At 35.9% G+C, this 17,122-nt stretch overlaps 6 protein-coding genes across 7 annotated transcripts in view; 2 read left to right on the top strand and 4 right to left on the bottom strand.

Annotated features, from left to right (window-relative positions):
- Positions 1-17,122, bottom strand: part of LOC149692213 (uncharacterized) — a 60,730-nt gene that overhangs the window by 1,871 nt on the left and 41,737 nt on the right. The gene's annotated exons all lie outside the window — the stretch shown is intronic.
- Positions 3,142-3,571, top strand: LOC149692226 (homeodomain-only protein-like). Its single transcript, XM_089867929.1, has 2 exons — positions 3,142-3,402; positions 3,465-3,571. Exons 1-2 carry the CDS (start codon positions 3,229-3,231, stop codon positions 3,540-3,542), a joined length of 252 nt encoding a protein of 83 aa, XP_089724055.1. The 5' UTR covers positions 3,142-3,228; the 3' UTR covers positions 3,543-3,571.
- On the top strand, positions 3,798-5,358 carry LOC149692225 (3-hydroxyisobutyrate dehydrogenase, mitochondrial). Its single transcript, XM_089867910.1, has 5 exons — positions 3,798-3,957; positions 4,030-4,300; positions 4,374-4,655; positions 4,722-4,929; positions 5,012-5,358. The coding sequence occupies exons 1-5, from the start codon at positions 3,864-3,866 to the stop codon at positions 5,177-5,179; spliced, it is 1,023 nt and encodes a 340-aa protein (XP_089724036.1). The 5' UTR covers positions 3,798-3,863; the 3' UTR covers positions 5,180-5,358.
- Positions 7,415-11,058, bottom strand: Lnpk (zinc-ribbon metal-binding protein lunapark). The gene is made up of 9 exons (XM_089867909.1): positions 10,701-11,058; positions 10,534-10,575; positions 10,284-10,471; positions 10,028-10,208; positions 9,918-9,963; positions 9,707-9,844; positions 9,426-9,602; positions 8,643-8,813; positions 7,415-8,561 (listed from the first exon to the last, which is right to left on the bottom strand). Exons 1-9 carry the CDS (start codon positions 10,725-10,727, stop codon positions 8,359-8,361), a joined length of 1,173 nt encoding a protein of 390 aa, XP_089724035.1. The 5' UTR covers positions 10,728-11,058; the 3' UTR covers positions 7,415-8,358.
- LOC149692223 (uncharacterized) lies at positions 11,601-15,118 on the bottom strand. Its single transcript, XM_089867904.1, has 9 exons — positions 14,763-15,118; positions 14,599-14,702; positions 14,366-14,515; positions 13,660-13,882; positions 13,402-13,600; positions 13,188-13,338; positions 12,420-13,119; positions 12,218-12,354; positions 11,601-12,144 (listed from the first exon to the last, which is right to left on the bottom strand). The coding sequence occupies exons 1-9, from the start codon at positions 15,001-15,003 to the stop codon at positions 11,674-11,676; spliced, it is 2,376 nt and encodes a 791-aa protein (XP_089724030.1). The 5' UTR covers positions 15,004-15,118; the 3' UTR covers positions 11,601-11,673.
- Ak6 (adenylate kinase isoenzyme 6) lies at positions 15,570-17,042 on the bottom strand. 2 transcript variants are annotated; one of them, XM_089867919.1, is made up of 5 exons: positions 17,009-17,042; positions 16,728-16,848; positions 16,377-16,528; positions 16,156-16,301; positions 15,570-16,091 (listed from the first exon to the last, which is right to left on the bottom strand). In XM_089867919.1, exons 2-5 carry the CDS (start codon positions 16,756-16,758, stop codon positions 15,887-15,889), a joined length of 534 nt encoding a protein of 177 aa, XP_089724045.1. In that variant the 5' UTR covers positions 16,759-16,848; positions 17,009-17,042; the 3' UTR covers positions 15,570-15,886. The 2 variants fall into 2 exon arrangements, with proteins under 2 accessions (XP_089724045.1, XP_089724046.1); XM_089867920.1 differs by having other exon boundaries at positions 15,570-16,088; positions 17,009-17,039.

The following is a 17,122-nucleotide window of genomic DNA, read 5'->3' as shown; positions in this document are numbered from 1 at the left end:
GGATAACTTAAGTTGATGTACGGCCGGGTACTATAACGGATTTTTCGGTGTATTTTCCTTAGGTTGTTCTCGCTGTTCTCGGCATGGCCGCTTACGCCTCGGCTGGAGTTGTTGGTGGACTCGGTTTAGCCGGAATTGGACCATACGGAGTTGCCGGACCCTTGGGTCTCGGAATCGCCGCCCCAGCTGTTGGCTACACCACCACCGACATTGCCGGAGCTATCGGCATCGCTCAAGGTCGTAAGGCCGCTTACTTAGGAAAGGTTGCCGATGCTCAAGGCAAGGTTGCCGATTACGTTGGAAAATTGGCCGATCGTCAAGGAAAGTACGAAGACTATCTCGGCAAGGTTTCCGACGCTCAAGCTAAGGCCGCTAACTTGGCTAACCGCGTAGTCGTTCCAATCGCCGCCCCACTCGGTCAAATTGCTCATGCTGGAATCGGTTTAGGCCATGCTGGTATTGCCGGTATTGGTTTGGGTCATGCTGGTATTGCCGGTTTGGGACACGCCGGTATTATTGGCGCCCCAGCTTTGGGTTTGGCCGGTCTCGGATACGGAGCTCTTGGACACGGATACGGAGCTCTCGGTCACGCTAAAATCCTTGGTTAGAGAATGAAAAATGTAATGTCTAGATCTTTCAACCTATTGTCTTATGTATAACTTTTCGGTTTCAAAAAAATTAAGAATTCTTTATCTTTAATGGTGCTTCTATAAATTCTTGTAAATAAATGAATAAATTATATTGCCATTATAAAATGAAAATCCTGAATCTTGACTTATATTTCATATGTCTTTATATCTATTATGGTAAATACTAAGTATAGTTTACGTATGATTTTTTATGAAAAACATCCATTCAGACTTCTGTTAGTAAACATTTGCCACCATAAGTATCATTTTGAACAGCTTCACCTGTAAAATAGTGATCCGAGTTGCGAACTGATAGATATTTGAGAACCATTCAAACATGACACCTCTAATAACGTAATATGTTGGTTAAATTTCTAAGCCTAAATTATTAACACACCCTACGGTCACAGCTCATTCAACACATAAAATGTCACTTAATATCCTACCATTAAAGTAATTCAAAAATTTCCAGAAAACTGTCTTTAAATTACCCAATTTCTAAGAAATTTAAACACCACATCCTACATAGTGTAATTTAAACTCATTCACAACGACCCTGACTTTTAAACTACAGCAATAAAGCACGTTGTTAAAATTCTAATGTAATAAATTGATCCTGGCAGAGAGTCAGCCGAAATTGTATCCATTCCTGGCTTGATAATAAATTGATTCTAACCTTAACAACAATGCAAACTCTGTCTGTCTCACTCAAAAGGTCCGCGATTATTTTATCAATTCCTTTAATTATCGCTAGTAACGATTTAAAATCGAATTTTTGTCAATTATTGATATCCAGTTTTTTAATACTCGGGAATTCCTTTGTTAAGGGTGGGGTTACTTGGCAAGTATATCAAGGTAGTGAGTCGAAAAAAAAATAAAAATGGAAGGGGAAATATAGGTGGTATAATCTTAATTAATGTCCCTTAAGCGATGAAATACATAACGAATAATAATAATAATAATAATAAGTATAACACAACGCCTTCGTGAAACTTCTTTGAGAAAAACTTGGAAAGGCATCAAAAATTCCGTTAGAAAAAAAAAATAATAAATAATTTTCCAAGGGTAACAACATTGCTTGGTACGACATTTAACCACCGAGTAAACGAGACAACATTTTAAAATTGATATAATTGGTTTTAAGGTGTTGTATACGTATATAAAGAGATCAACGGAGGAAAATACCAATCAGTTGAACTTGTCTGAAGCTATAGTTCAGAAAGCTCCTAAGAGAAATCATAATGAAGTCTTTGGTAATTACCATTTAATACTTATGAAGAATTTCATTGATTAAGAGTTTACGTTTATAAATGAATTTTATAGGTTTGCTTGGGTCTTTTGGCCTGCGTCTCTAACATCTACGCCGGAATCATATCCCCATATGGTGTAGGTTTGGGTTTAGCCCATGGTCCTATCACGACAGTCGATGTTACGGGACCAATCGCCGCTGCCCAGGGTCAATACGCGGCTTTGCAAGGGGCTGTAGCTGATCAGCAAGGAAAGTACGCTGACTTTCAAGGAAAAGTAGCCGATGCCCAAGGAAAGTACGCTGATTTGCAAGGAAAGGTTGCTGATCAACAAGGAAAATTTGCTGACTATCAAGGAAAAGTAGCCGATGCCCAAGGAAAGTACGCTGACTTTCAAGGAAAGGTTGCTGATGCCCAAGGAAAGTTTGCTGATTATCAAGGAAAGGTAGCCGATGCCCAAGGAAAGTACGCTGATTTGCAAGGAAAAGTTGCTGATGCTCAAGGCAAACTAACTCACGGTATAATTTAAACAATTTAACGTATAAGTTACATTTCCTTAACATAAATATCTTATAGGAGGAATTGCCGTTGCAGCTGGTTTAGGTTTGGCCCACCCCGGTTTGTTAGGAGTCAACACTGTTGGCTTGGGTTACGCCGCCCACCCTGGAGTCATCTGGTAAATCGTTCTCATATGATCATACTTATTACTAATTGAAATTAATAATAAAAAAAAACTGCCATGAACTAACTTATGTAAATAAATAAATAAATAAAGAAATCACGTGTTATAAAACATTTTTACCTTTATGTTATTTCGATATTTGCGTTGGTTTACAATTTATTACCTAGTCCCCGGTAGTTTCCTCAAATATAAAAGGCCTTATATAAAACCTTGTTGTTTTTGCGTAAACTTTGAAGAGTTTATCAACTCTTATATATTTTGAAACTTGAAAAATTCTCGTTTTGCAATGCATTTTTGTTTTTTAAAAACGCCTCAACCCTTTATAATTGCGGTCGGGGAAAAAATAGCACGTGTCAAGCATATGAAAAACATCCTAACACGGGAGAGTGGGTGTTGATTAAAAACAAGCCCATCAGACCCTTTTAACTCGTGGGGAATGCGTCGCGAGTCCGCGTTCACGGTTAATAATTTAAAGAGAAGGATTGCCCATTATGAAATGGAATGGATGGCGTATTGCGGAGTCCTAATTACCTTGACTTATAAAGGGGGCGTTTGCCAAGGAGATGCTTATTTACTCGGAGGATCTCAAAGAAAACGGACGTTTTTCAAATTTGGAAAAAATTGTTGTTCTTGCCCAATCATCTAGAATTTAACTCGGGTACGTTAAGATATGTCGACCATTTCCATGCTACAAGCGCACCTTTCGCCCTACTACAAGCTACCCTACATTAATCATGATCAAAACGAATATTTGGAGTCGGTTTTTGCTCGAAATAAGAACCCCAGAATTAGCGATTTGGTTATCATGGCAGCAGAAATGGGAATGCCAGTGAACGATATCAAGGTTAGTTGAATTATACACTCTTCAACGAATTTAAATGAATAAGATCGTCTTTTATTTTGCAGGTGTGGTTCGAGAACCGATTGGCTTTTTGGAGACGCGCTCAAGGACTTCCGGCTAATTGGAAGCACATTACCGACTGAGGAATATCTCATCACCAATTTCTTTTTCGAGAGCGTATTATATAAATCTATATTACAACGGTACCTTTTTAACACAAAAATAAGTTTTATGGAGATTTCAAAGTATAATAAAAATATTTTAAAGAAATGATATTGATTTAATTACGAGAAAAATGGTAAAAAGACGGGGAAAATTCGGTAGGTTGCGTAATTTTGCGGTTCATATTTCGCGATAGTGATTCAGCGGACTGGAAATAAGCTAAAGTGACAGAGCAGACGACAGTAACCTTCACCTGACAGTTAGGCCTAGGACTCAAGACAGGTAAATTTTGCATTTGTTAAATGGCTCTCTTTAAGACGGGTTATGCAAGATATTTAGTCTCATTATCAAAGCAAAGATATGTGGACCCAAGAATTTTCAGAAAATCGTTTTCCGGTAAGTAAAAATTGCCTTAAAAAAACTTTTAAAAATCTTATGACGCAACAATCTTTGGTTGTGTGTGTATAGTGTCTTCCCAGAAGAAAACATCCCAAGTTTCAGTGGGTTTTATTGGACTGGGAAATATGGGGAGCAACATGGCTTGCAATTTAGTTAAAAAAGGACATAGATTAGTAGTTTATGACGTGTACCCTGAAGCAATGAGTAAATTAGCTGATGAAGGAGCCCTAATTGCTATACACCCTGCTGAACTTGCTTCAAAATGTGATACAATCATAACCATGTTACCATCAAGCCCTCATGTTTTAGAAGTGTATGAAGGGGAGAATGGAATATTCCAGTAAGGATTTCCTTAATTCAAGAATAAAGATTAAGTTTATAGAGATAAACAAAGTTTTAAATTAACCATTCAGGATGGTCAAGGCAGGAACACTTCTTATAGACAGTAGCACTATTGACCCATCAGTATCAAAGGACTTAGCTATAGAAGCTGAAAAGAGAGGAGCCGTATTCCTCGATGCTCCTGTTTCGGGGGGAATAAACGCGGCTAAGGCTGGTACTCTTACTTTCATGGTAGGTGGGAAAGAAAAAGAGTACCAAGCCGCTCAAGATCTATTATCGAGCATGGGTTCTAACATCATTCATTGTGGCAATGTAGGAAGTGGACAGGCAGCCAAAATATGCAATAATATGATGTAATTCCTATTCCCAAGGTCAAATGGGGCGACAAAAGGGTTTAATTTACATATCCCTCCCTTTAGGTTGGCTATAAGTATGATTGGTACAGCAGAAACCATGAATTTAGGAATTAGATTAGGAATGGATGCCAAATTATTAGCGAATATATTAAATATAAGTTCAGGACAAAGTTGGTCCAGTCAAGTTTATAACCCAGTACCCGGAATTCTGCCAAATGTACCTGCTAGTAACAATTACGAAGGTGGTTTTGGATCAACATTAATGTTGAAAGTTAGTTAATTAAAATTTAATTTAAAATTATTAACGAGCTGAATGTCAACTTGTTCCTAAGTGTTTGGTTGGTATCTTTAAGGATCTGGGTTTGGCCCAAACTGCGGCAACCAGAACGGCATCTCCGACCCCATTGGGCTCAATAGCTCATCAGTTATACAGAATAATGTGTAATAGTGGTTTCAGCAACAAAGATTTCTCATCAATTTATCAATTTTTGCAAGATTCAAACCAGATTAAAAAATCATAAGAGATTCTTTTCTCGATCTGAATCTTATAAAAAATGAAATTCCATAAATAAAAAATAAAATAAATCCTATGCATTTTTTTTTTTTATAATTTACAATGTATAATTTCTATAAAAGTGTTATGTATCTTTAAATTTGAAAAAAAAGTTTCCCAAATAAAGGCTGTTAATTTTCATAAAAACTTGCCTTTGTCTAAGTTAATTCCCTAATTGTCACAGTTAAGTTTTATCAGGGAATTTAGTAATTTACTTGAAACCTTACAAATGACAAGGTCAGGGCCCCCAGCCGAATTTCAAAAATATTTATAGGAATTATAGGATTTTTTTTCATGAAAATATAGGATTTTATAGGACAGTTTTCCAGAATTATAGGATTATATAGGACAGTTTTCCAGAATTATAGGATTATATAGGACAGTTTTCCAGAATTATAGGATTATATAGGACAGTTTTCCAGAATTATAGGATTATATAGGATACTAAAATATTAATTTTTATTTTTTTAAAGAACCAGTACTGCAAACAGGGGCCAAGCAATTAAGCAAAATGTTCAAAAACATACCCTCCAATTTTCGAGGCTCATAACTCTGGTTCTACTAGAGATACGGGGATGCCCTTTGAGTATGTTATAGTACTATTTGCCCCCCATCCAACCATACTAAAGACTTGGGATCGAGTAAACAGGGGCCGAGTAATTGAAGAAAATGTTCATAAACATACCCCTCCATAGGATTAACATTACACCCAACTTTGGAGGCTCATAACTCTGGTTCTACTAGAGATACGGGGATGTCCTTTGAGTATGTTATAGTCCTATTTGTCCCCCATCCAACCATACTAAAAAATTGGGGATCGAGTAAACAGGGGCCAAGTAATTGAAGAAAATGTTCATAAACATACACCCTCCATAGGAATATCATTACACCCAACTTTGGAGGCTCATAACTCTGGTTCTACTAGAGATACGGGGATGCCCTTTGAGTATGTTATAGTCCTATTTGTCCCCCATCCAACCATACTAAAAACTTGGGGATCGAGTAAACAGGGGCCAAGTAATTGAAGAAAATGTTCATAAACATACCCCCTCCATAGGAATATCATTACACCCAACTTTGGAGGCTCATAACTCTGGTTCTACTAGAGATACGGGGATGCCCTTTGAGTATGTTATAGTCCTATTTGTCCCCCATCCAACCATACTAAAAAATTGGGGATCGAGTAAACAGGGGCCAAGTAATTGAAGAAAATGTTCATAAACATACCCCCTCCATAGGAATATCATTACACCCAACTTTGGAGGCTCATAACTCTGGTTCTACTAGAGATACGGGGATGTCCTTTGAGTATGTTATAGTCCTATTTGTCCCCCATCCAACCATGCTAAAAAATTGGGGATCGAGTAAACAGGGGCCAAGTAATTGAAGAAAATGTTCATAAACATACCCCCTCCATAGGAATATCATTACACCCAATTTTCGAGGCTCATAACTCTGGTTCCACTAGAGATACGGGGATGCCCTTTGAGTATGTTATAGTACTATTTGCCCCCCATCCAACCATACTAAAAAATTGGGGATCGAGTAAACAGGGGCCAAGTAATTGAAGAAAATGTTCATAAACATACCCCCTCCATAGGAATATCATTACACCCAACTTTGGAGGCTCATAACTCTGGTTCTACTAGAGATACGGGGATGCCCTTTGAGTATGTTATAGTACTATTTGCCCCCCATCCAACCATACTAAAAACTTGGGGCTATGACAAAAAGGGTTTCCAGAATTATAGGCTTATATAGGACAGTAAAATATTAAATTTTTTTGAAGAAGAAGAAGCAGTTACTGCAAAAAAAAAAAAAAAAAATTATCTCCCGCCTTTTTTTTTGATCAACAAATAAAAACCAATAGACTTCCTATTGGCTGCCCACATGCAAAACTCACCATGGTGGTGCACACTGAACATTCAGTTTATCAGAACCATAATATACCGAGCTATGTTTAACTAGTTAGGCTACAATATTAGGGAAGCCATCGCCATTTTATGATATTTTTTAGACTAGAGCCCTGGTTCAACTGATAAGCTGCTTAAAATTCGCCCAAATTTCAAAATTATAGGATTTTATTGGACAGTTTCAAAAATATAGGATTTTATAGGAATTATAGGACCTCTGGTGGTTCTTCAAAACCTATCTTTCAAGCCCATTTTTAGCTTCACATAAACTCTCACAATTACATGATAAATTTAACTTCCCATGTGTTTTTATTTGAACCTAAATTTTATATATACACATTACTTCATGAAGGGAGAAAAAATATTTAACATTTAAAATAAATTAATTAAAAGATGATTCTTAGACTATATTAGAATTGAAATTAATTAATTAATATTATAAACCTAAAAAAAATCTCAGGAAAAAAAAAACAATGTAAATAAAATTGTACCAAATTTGAAATTTCAAATAAGGAATTTGATATTTGACCAAAAAACCCTCATATTTAAAAAAAAACTATTTTCTAATTTAATTAACAGTTTTTACTTGAAGAAAAAATGATTAGATTTCAGTCCGAAATTAGCCTTATTCCTGATCAGCGCCATCTACCCATAGCGGCGACTTTGAGAACTACTGTAAGCGGTAAGCCAATCAGATGTCGCTAAAATCTGGTGACGTCACTGACTGGCACTCTCGGGTCTTACCAAAAATGACGTCACCAGATTTTAGCGAGATCTGATTGGCTTGCCGCTTACAGTAGTTCTCAAAGTCGCCGCTATGGGTAGGTGGCGCTGATCAGGAATAAGGCTAATTGGGGGAAATTAATTGTACTAAAACTTTTGTAGGCCTAAGACTACTAAAAAATTAGTAAAGAACAATATGGGTTGGTTCCCCCTTCCCCTTATTAGTGGAAATAAATTAAAAATCAAAATCAAAATTAAACTTTAGTTATCTCACTACCCGTACTGTGGAGAAGGAGAAAAGAAAATTAATTAACGATGACATGAAAATAAGTTGAAATTATTATTTATCTTCCCTCAAGCTTGTAAATAAAGTTAAACCAAGTTTGTGTACTAATTTTTTTTTTTAAGACTAGCTTAAATTACTTTAGGTCTCTGTATTTAAATGACTGTGTTAAAAAAAAAAAACGAAACGAAAAACAAAGGAGGAGGACCTTAATTAATTAATTAAGAGTTATTGATCTTTCTTATTAGATTCATCTTCATTTTCATCTTCACCCTCGACAACTTCAACCATTTCATTCAAATCTTTATCAAGTTGATTCAACAAATCAGACTCTTCAAATGGGTTATTTTTAGAGAGCTCCTCCTCCTCCTGCTCCTCAATTACGCCAGTTTCAAAAGATGTTTTAGCAAATTCATCATCGGATGTTACATCTTAATTAATTAATTATGAAACAGTTCCCAGTTTAATTACTTTTAAACCAAAAACCGCTTTAAAGTATTTATCACCTTCACCTTTTTGGGAACCTTCCTCATTTACGGTAGATGTGACATTTTCAGGAGTATTTTCTGAAGGTTTAGAAGATGAAGGTGGTGGTAGTGGTGGTTCCAACATGGGGAGGCGGGGAGCAAAAGGTCTTAATTTTTTGGCAGGGTTTAAGGCATAACAGTAGCAACAACGAAAAGCTGAAATAAACCCCAAATTTTTAAGTGATCCTTCATTTTGAAGTCCAGGGTTCGCACAAAATTTTTGGAATGAAATTCCCTGACTTTTCCAGGTTTTTCCCTGACTAAATTCCACAAATTTCCCTGACCATATGCAATAACTTACAAGGCGTAAATATATGAAAACCAATCTAAATTCACTCGAATCATTTTTGCACGAGTTGTCATTGTTATAAAGATAAGCCAATTAATTCGTTTAAATTTAACCATAACTAAATCATAAATAATAGCGAATTTGGGGTTCTGCTCAAGTCTCAGACAACACTTTTTTTGGTCACCCTTCTACTGTTATCCAGACTATCAATTTCCCACCAATATATTTTTCCTTGACATTTCCCTAACTTTTTAGGCCCATTTTCAATTTCCCTGACTTTTCCCTGACATTTTAGGCCCATTTTCAATTTCCCTGACTTTTCCCTGACCTTTTAGGCCCATTTTCAATTTCCCTGACCTTTTAGGCCCATTTTCAATTTCCCTGACCTTTTAGGCCCATTTTCAATTTCCCTGACTTTTCCAGGTTTTCCAGGTCGTGTACGAACCCTGAAGTCACAAAACCCTTATTTCTAAAATTACCAATATATTCAAATTCCTCTTTCAGAGCCATTCCATTATGTGAAAAACATTGTTGACAAATTAATGCGTAACGGTTTGATGGCCCATCTCCAATTATATAATCAATAAATTTGTCAACAACCCCTGTTTCTCTAGGCAATATTGGTCTTGGTAAAGGCGGTCCCGGAGGCCTCATCACTTTAATTTAAAACAGTTAATTTTTAATTATGTTATTTAAAGTTGACTTAATATATTGATTTTTCTTCTTAAATTAAATTAAATTAAATTAATTTAATTTATACTTTGAAATTGCCCATTGTTAGGTAATGGTGGCATATTGGGGGGTCTTCCGGGAGTTTGGGTTCTATTATTAATATTTTGTTGCGGTTGAGGCTTCATTTTGTTCCCAGTCATGGGTCCCAAAGATCTCCTACGTAACACTATCAAAAATGATACATTTAATTCCCTAAAACCTTAATTTAATTTAATTTAAACCTAAATTAAATTAAATACTTTTAATTTCTTCAGCTCTTTGAGCTGCTTCTTTCTCTATTTGCAACTAATTAAAGTTTTTCAAATTAATTCAAATAAACTTTGTAAAACTTGAAGTTCAAGCCAATTACTTGTTTTTTGAACTCTGGGTCATATTTCTCTAAAATCTCTTTAGCTTTTGAATAAGTCTCAGTTTCTTTCACATCATTTAAAATAGAACGTTTCTTTTTGTGTAGTTCTGTTAATTTTACTAGATTTGATTCTAAACTCCTTTGAAAAAGCCATTGTAGAAATAATTTAAGGCCCCACATCCTTTTATCATCAAAAACATAAGAATTAATTAAATAATAACGATGCAACAATATTATAAAATTAAAAATCTCTTACAGAAAGGGAAATATCACCATTGGTATTGCAAAAATCAGCCTACGCTGATAGTTACTTGAATACCAATAAAAGTATATCAATACCACAGCTGTACTGTATAATAAAATTGAGTAGAAAATTAAAGTCCCCAAAAGACGTTTTTTCTTCTGTTCAGTAGTCCTCCTCCGCTCCTCTAAGGCTTGTAACTCCTATTCCCCATAAGGTACATTATGATACTTGTTTAAATACCACTAAAATTACCCAGGTATACCTTTTCTAACTCTTTCAAAACGTCATCGGTAGATTGCTTCTTCTAAATATGTCAAAAATCATACAATAATAATCCCTCCATTAGCGACCGACACATTTGGCCCAAAACATACTTGTCACTTCACTTAAGTCTAACAGAGACGCTAAGCCTAAAAGTAAAATATTTACCCGAACTCTCGATAGAAGTTGACCCATGGTGGTGATGAATATACCTATTTTTACTAAGCTTAAGTATGAATTGATTAATGGGATAATTGCTGTAAATGAAACATAAATTAAATGCGAAACATGACTTTCAATATTGTTTTTCAGGGTCAATATCGTCCCCACTTCCGACCGCGAAACTTTGGCAGATACACTCAGCCGGTATTTGGCTTCCAGAGTTGCCAGATCAGTTTTGAAGATCTCGCCCAACCCAAGCGGAAATCAGCCCAAATTACCGCCCAAGGAAAAATTTTGAATTTGCAGAAAAGCGCCCAATTTCTGCCCAATAAATTAACTTTGTAAACCTTCCAATGCTAAAAAAAAAAAGCGGCCGGCCGGGAGTGTGGCGCACTCCTGTAAGCCAAGCGTCTGGGCGGCAAAGTTTGAGGGAATAAGACACATGTCGGCGATCCTACCCTATAGGTGCCGACTGCCCCGTGTCCGTCGGAGGTGACTTGACCCCCTCATCCCGTCCGTCACCTCCCAAGTAAACCTCATTTCCTTCCCTGATTATTCACATACTGAATCCTGAATAATCGCATCCTTGTCGCGGACCCTTAAGGGACCCAATTTACATTGAAACCTCTAATAATAAAAAAAAAAAAAGCGGCCGGCCGAACCCCTCCTTCACTGCGCTTACCACCGGCCTAGATTGGGATACGGCAGAAACCTTACCAGCCCAAAAAACCGCCTTCCGCGGCCCGCCCAGCCATTTTTTCCCCCGGTACATAGATTGAAAAGAAGCCCAATTTGGGCTGTAAACTGCCCATCTGGCAACTCTGTTGGCTTCTCGCTAATGGAGGGAAATATTTCCGAACCCAACGCCCCTAGTGTACAAACTACAAACTAACAAAAAAGGCGGGATTTTTAAAACATAAAATAAGACGTGTTTTTTAATTAAGCCTTGGCTATACAAAAAACAATGAACATTATTTGTTCAAAAACCAACGGTATTAGTTTTTTTCGCGCTCGTAGGTTTAGATTTGCGTTTGCTTGTCTTGGGGCTTTGGAAAAACCAATCAGTATCTGTCATATCTGTATTTTCCATTGTGTTTTGAGTCTTTTGACTAGAGAATGTTTCTGGGCCTTGTTGTATGGCTTCAACCTCAGGGATACCAGAAACTACGGGCGTTATGAAACTAGGGTCATTTATTTCCGGTAATTCGAAAAAGGTGACTTCGGGATTTAAAATTGCAGCAAACATTTCAGCCTCCTCTTCAACAACAGTTCCCTCTTGAGTCACTTGACCCAAAAGGTCAGATTTTTCCCTTTCCATCCAAACTGATAATATTTTCCGACTGAATGGATCAAAATGCCGATCTAAATCGATTAAATTCAGTTTATCCTTTTCTGAAGAATTTTCTTGTTGGTTTGTTGTCTCTTCCAAGAACTTTGAAATTATACCACACTTAAAGAAGCATTAATATTAAAACAACCCATAGTAAAATGTTGGAAAAGCATTATAATACAATAAAACGCACCTCTTGTTTAGCTTTTAGTATACTAAACGCTAACATTTCATTACAACCACAACCTGGACAAATTTGGTTCTTAGATGTACTAGGTTGTTCAAAACAAACTGGACACGACTCTGAACTAGGTGGTCCATTTTGCATTGCTGCAAATGTAGTTTTTTTTTACATAAATTCTCGTGTTCAGATGAATACGATAAATTTCGCTTACAATTAAGAACACTTTGAATGTTAATAGCGCTTTCTGGTTCAAATTGTTGTTCATCAGTTGGTCTAGCTTCTTTATAAGCTTCTTTTAACCAACTGGAACATTGTTCTAGAATTAATTTTTCATCTAGAAACTCGCAACCAGATCCGTAATGAAAATTTCGCTCCCCCCGAGTAGTTTGTGGGAAATAGTCTTGATAATAAATGTCGCCAACCGAAGTTAACTGAAAAAGTGTAAAACCACTTTTTCTTCTATGGGGCACAACTTGGACGCCAATAAGTGGCAAAGAAGTCCTGGTTTCAATTTCGGGTGGAAAGGAATTTCCTTGCAAAGACAGTATTTTAATAAAGTCACCCGGAGACGCTAAATGCCACATTGAACCCAAAGATATGGGTTGAATTGCGTCAGTTCTGCAATCTAATTGCAAACAAGACGTTTCTTTCGAATTTTGGGAAGCGAGAAGGAATAAGAGTTGGTTCTCTTTTTCGAGTATTGTTTGACTCCAATATAATGGTGGCGTTTTTAAATGGTGACTCCAGATTTGAACTGGTTTTTGCGCAAATCTCTCATCAATTAGCGTCAAATGGTAAGAAGAGGACGCGAAATATTGCAAATCATTAAAATAGTTTCCTTTAAATAACATTAAATCCTCGCCCTGAATGTATTGGTTATTTGATGACAGAAGTTTTTGAGAGATAAAATCCTAATACAAAGAAAGAATAAAACACTTAAGTAGGCATAGCTATATGTATTTCTGCATAAGCTAATTACTTTTGATCTAAGATCGGCTTTTTTGAAATTACTCCTATCCATATAAAGTAACGACCTGGGATGCGGCCCAAAATCAGAAATCCACCAATCATTAGAAATATCTGATAAATTCTCATGTTCAAACTCATTTTCAGTTTTCCATATGATCTTACTTTAAGAAAGAAACCACCTTAGAGTTCTATTTTTTTTCTTAACTTGTTGCTATTGCGCTTACTCTGAAGTTAATGATTGCAATTGCAAATAACCCATATTATTAGCTGTTAATATTTCCCCGGGTACATGTGGACTAATTGCGACGGAGGAAAGTAATTCATTTGAATGATTGGTTTTCAATAAGTTAAAATCGAGTAAACCATCATTTTCAATAACAGAAAATATATCACAATGGCATTTCTTACGAACAACGCAAAAACCTAAGACAATTACACGAATGTAAACTACAATAAAAAATATTCCGCGTGTTCTTACGTACGTCTTTTTAAAGTTTCCTGATAAACAATTTGATGTATTTTACTACCATCATTAAAATTAATTGTTTTTTCATTTTGGACCGAAAATATTTTGTCATTATCATCATTTTCATTCTCTTCCAAAGTGGTTAAGACTAAATTGTCAAATCTCTGACCACCACAACGTAAAAGGGTTTTGTTATCAACTACAGTTAAACATCCACCAGTGTACAACCAATTTGAGTTCTATAGTTTCGAAATTATAAGTAAATGCGATGTTTTTAACATGGATAAAGAATGCGCGGGAGGAAATTTGTTTTCACGCTATAGGATAAGCAACTCCCTATCTCCGACGGCAGCTTATTCGATATATACTCTGTTCCAGTTATGGTTGACAGCACGCGCAAACCTAGGTCTCTATGTAACGTAGGTTTGTGCGTGCTGACAAGAGACGAAATAAAATATAATTTTCAGGATTTAAATCTCGAGATTTTTAGGTCCCGAAATTCAGTATTTCTTTCGTCTCTTGTCAGCACGCACAAAGCTACGTTACACGGAGACCTAGCTTTGCGCGTGCTGATAACCGAAGCTGGAACAGATTATATACAGAATAAGCTACCGTCGGAGATAGGGAGTTGCCTATCCTATAGCGTGAAAACAAATTTGCTCCCGCGCATTCTTTATCCATGTTTTTACGCTCTAATCAAATGTAAAACTAAGGCAACCTACTAAAGTTGGAAAGGGATTTGGGTACAACTTTAAAAGTTCCATGAATTGCTTTGGGACATAAATTTCAAGTGGTTCCTTGACATTCAAAGTACCCTCTGAAAGCTTTTTCAGTGTTTCAAAAGCTTCCCTAATTATAGGTTGTTTCTTTGTCTAATAAGGTAGCAATTACAGTAATTGTTATTATATATTAAAACTCGGGATAATCAATCGTTTAAATATTAAACTAATCATACATTTCGACTATAGTTTCTATAATTCGCAAGTTTAGAGCAAAATAAAGCCTGATTCTTTAAAAATCGATCAACGATTTTAAGACAAGGATCTGACAAGTAAGAGACTGAAAGGAAGCAAAGGTTAAAGTAACTTACGACTGATGTAATCAAGTATTGCTAATTACTTTCGTTTGGCTTCGTAAATGGTAAGCAATAATTACGCGCTTGAAATCCGAGAAAATGGTTTTCGTTTTCCTTTTTATACGAAACACATTGCACCTGATTGTCATTTTCACTAGCTTTCAAATCAACACCAATCCCGCCATAATCTGGTAAGGTAACAGTATCAAAAGTATAAATATAGCTGTCAGCTTGCTCCCTATATCCAAGTGTCGTCCAAATTGGCACTATTTTTCTATTCTCCATTTCGATAATTGTTACAAAGTACCGCTGGTAACAATGTTAAACATGATTTCGGATGTCATTCGGACAGACAAAAGCACGTGTTCCTCTCCGTACTTTAAGCCTAACCATATGAAATGTTTTTAAATTATAGCAGACGACAAAAATTGGGCAATAGCCATTAGCCAATAGGATTAAGGAACGGACTCCGTTCAATTCAGTTCATGCCCCATCTATTGGCCCCAAAAAGTAAATTGCGCAAATTTCAAATATTTTACAAAGAGAAATTGAATTTATTATTGTAACAATTTTATTACAAAAGTTTGACCTAGGCCTAAGCCATGGTTTAAATTTTACAATTTACATTAATTACTTATTTAATGTAAAATCAGTAAAAGCCGTGTTCCTCTCTGTACTTTAAGCCTAACCATATGAAAATGTTTTTAAATTATAGCAGACGACAAAAATTGTGCAATAGCCATTAGCCAATAGGATTAAGGAACGGACTAAGTTCAATTCAGTTCATACTCCATCTATTGACCCAAACAGTAAATTGCGCGAATTTCGAATAATTTACAAAGAGAAATGAATTTATTATTGTAACAATTTTATTACAAAAGTTTGACCTAGGCCTAAGCCATGGTTTAAATTTTACAATTTACATTAATTACTTATTTAATGTAAAATCAGTACATAAGTTCACTGTTAAAATTTTATCAACTAACAAATTGAAATAATAGGAAGATTTGTTATGGCACAAATAGATACCATATAAGCGGATGTGTCATGCTCCTTCACAAAAGAAAATATTTACAAGAATGCGGGGAAAAGCAACTGGCAGTGGAAATTAATTATATAGGAACACAATTTTATAAAAAAAATAACCCTAAAAGTGTGTTCCCATAAGCTACCGGTCCCTAGCTTCATGGTTCATTTGCCATTGCTTAACCCATTGGGCAATCTGCTCCAAATTATCTTCCATGTCATCGGGTGTATTACTGGGTAATTCAAAGACTATTTCTTCATCGTATGATTCTTTAGCTTCATCAAGAATGACTTGGAATATTTCACACTGTAAGTTATCCTCTAGTTTCTTCTTGTTATAATTTCTACTTAAATATGAATTCCTATTAAAATTTACTCTCCATAACCATAAATATCTTTTGTTTATTTTACCTAGCCATTAATCTATCATATAATAGTTTATTATCTGTTCTTAGAACAAAAACTATGTCAAACCATCTCTTTGGGAAAAAACCACAACCATGATAATCAACTATCTTTCCTCCTTCAGACATTTTTTCTTCAAGCTCATCAACAACCTGATAATTAATTTACTATTGTATCACTGCGACCAGTTTAAAATAAAAAAGATAGGAAGGTATTTTAGTTTTTACCAAATCTTCATCAATAACAGGGCATTCATAAGTGGCATCATAGCCATCATATAAATTATTAGTTTTGGCTACTTCTCCTACATTAATCCATTCCAAATTAGTTCTTTCACTTAATTCCGAGCAAAGAGTGGTCTTTCCAGTGCAGGGGGTTCCTAAAATTTCACGGGGTTTAAGTTATTTAGTAAAAAGGGGTTTGAAAAGTTGGGCAACAGCATGTTTTGAATCTCATGGTTTTAACACGTGGCCAGCAGGCAAATTCGCGTGATCTAATTACTTTCACTAAGCCTTGGTATAAAATTTGAACTAGATTTACTATTTCTGCCACTAAATAATGATAATAATTATATTTACCGGTAATGAGAATGTTTGGAAGCAACCTCATGTTGGTAGAGGTTGTTTTAAACCCTCAAAATTATATTAAATTAACGAAATTCTAATAAACTTCTGTCTGACGAAACAACGCGCACTCTTATAGCGTTTTCCTTTGGGTCCTCGCGGAGCGCTCCCAAGGAGCAATAAAAATGGTAGTAGTAGTTTCCAGCTTCGTTAAAGACTGTTTTTGAAGAATAGGATCTCCTAGTTTTATTCCTCCATGGGAGCGCTCCGCGAGGACCCAAAGGAAAACGCTATTAGCGAAGATCAATATAAAAATTTATATAATTTAGATATTTCCGACCAATAGGGGTCTATAGCAGCGCGAATTTAAAGGGAAGAGAAGCGTCGTCTACTTATAGTATTGCGTCATC

This window comes from Phalangium opilio, unplaced genomic scaffold (assembly GCF_054372755.1).
Source record: "Phalangium opilio isolate 3A_F unplaced genomic scaffold, DU_Popi_V2 ptg000024l_1, whole genome shotgun sequence".
NCBI classification, from domain to species: domain Eukaryota; kingdom Metazoa; phylum Arthropoda; class Arachnida; order Opiliones; family Phalangiidae; genus Phalangium; species Phalangium opilio.
The sequence above is the reverse complement of the archived record's forward strand: the minus strand, read 5'-3'. Positions and strand labels throughout refer to the sequence as shown.

Bases quoted from the DNA above. Each gene is read 5' to 3' on its own strand.
- Ak6 (XM_089867919.1), bottom strand. From the start codon at position 16,758: ATGAGGTTGCTTCCAAACATTCTCATTACCG. The intron at 16,302-16,376 runs GTAAAAACTAAA...ATTAATTATCAG, and splicing joins CTGTTATTGATGAAGATTTG to GTTGTTGATGAGCTTGAAGA. The intron at 16,092-16,155 runs GTAAAATAAACA...TTCATATTTAAG, and splicing joins TATGATAGATTAATGGCTAG to TAGAAATTATAACAAGAAGA.
- LOC149692223 (XM_089867904.1), bottom strand. From the start codon at position 15,003: ATGGAGAATAGAAAAATAGTGCCAATTTGGACGACACTTGGATATAGG. The intron at 13,601-13,659 runs GTACGTAAGAAC...TAATTGTCTTAG, and splicing joins TCAGGAAACTTTAAAAAGAC to GTTTTTGCGTTGTTCGTAAG. The intron at 12,355-12,419 runs GTAAGCGAAATT...CTACATTTGCAG, and splicing joins CATTCAAAGTGTTCTTAATT to CAATGCAAAATGGACCACCT.
- Lnpk (XM_089867909.1), bottom strand. From the start codon at position 10,727: ATGGGTCAACTTCTATCGAGAGTTCGG. The intron at 9,845-9,917 runs GTATTTAATTTA...CATTTTTGATAG, and splicing joins AAGAGCTGAAGAAATTAAAA to TGTTACGTAGGAGATCTTTG. The intron at 9,603-9,706 runs GTATAAATTAAA...TTTAAATTAAAG, and splicing joins TAACAATGGGCAATTTCAAA to TGATGAGGCCTCCGGGACCG.
- LOC149692226 (XM_089867929.1), top strand. From the start codon at position 3,229: ATGTCGACCATTTCCATGCTACAAGCGCACCTTTCGCCCTACTACAAG. The intron at 3,403-3,464 runs GTTAGTTGAATT...TTTATTTTGCAG, and splicing joins TGCCAGTGAACGATATCAAG to GTGTGGTTCGAGAACCGATT.
- LOC149692225 (XM_089867910.1), top strand. From the start codon at position 3,864: ATGGCTCTCTTTAAGACGGGTTATGCAAGATATTTAGTCTCATTATCA. The intron at 3,958-4,029 runs GTAAGTAAAAAT...GTGTGTGTATAG, and splicing joins TTTCAGAAAATCGTTTTCCG to TGTCTTCCCAGAAGAAAACA. The intron at 4,656-4,721 runs GTAATTCCTATT...CCCTCCCTTTAG, and splicing joins AAAATATGCAATAATATGAT to GTTGGCTATAAGTATGATTG.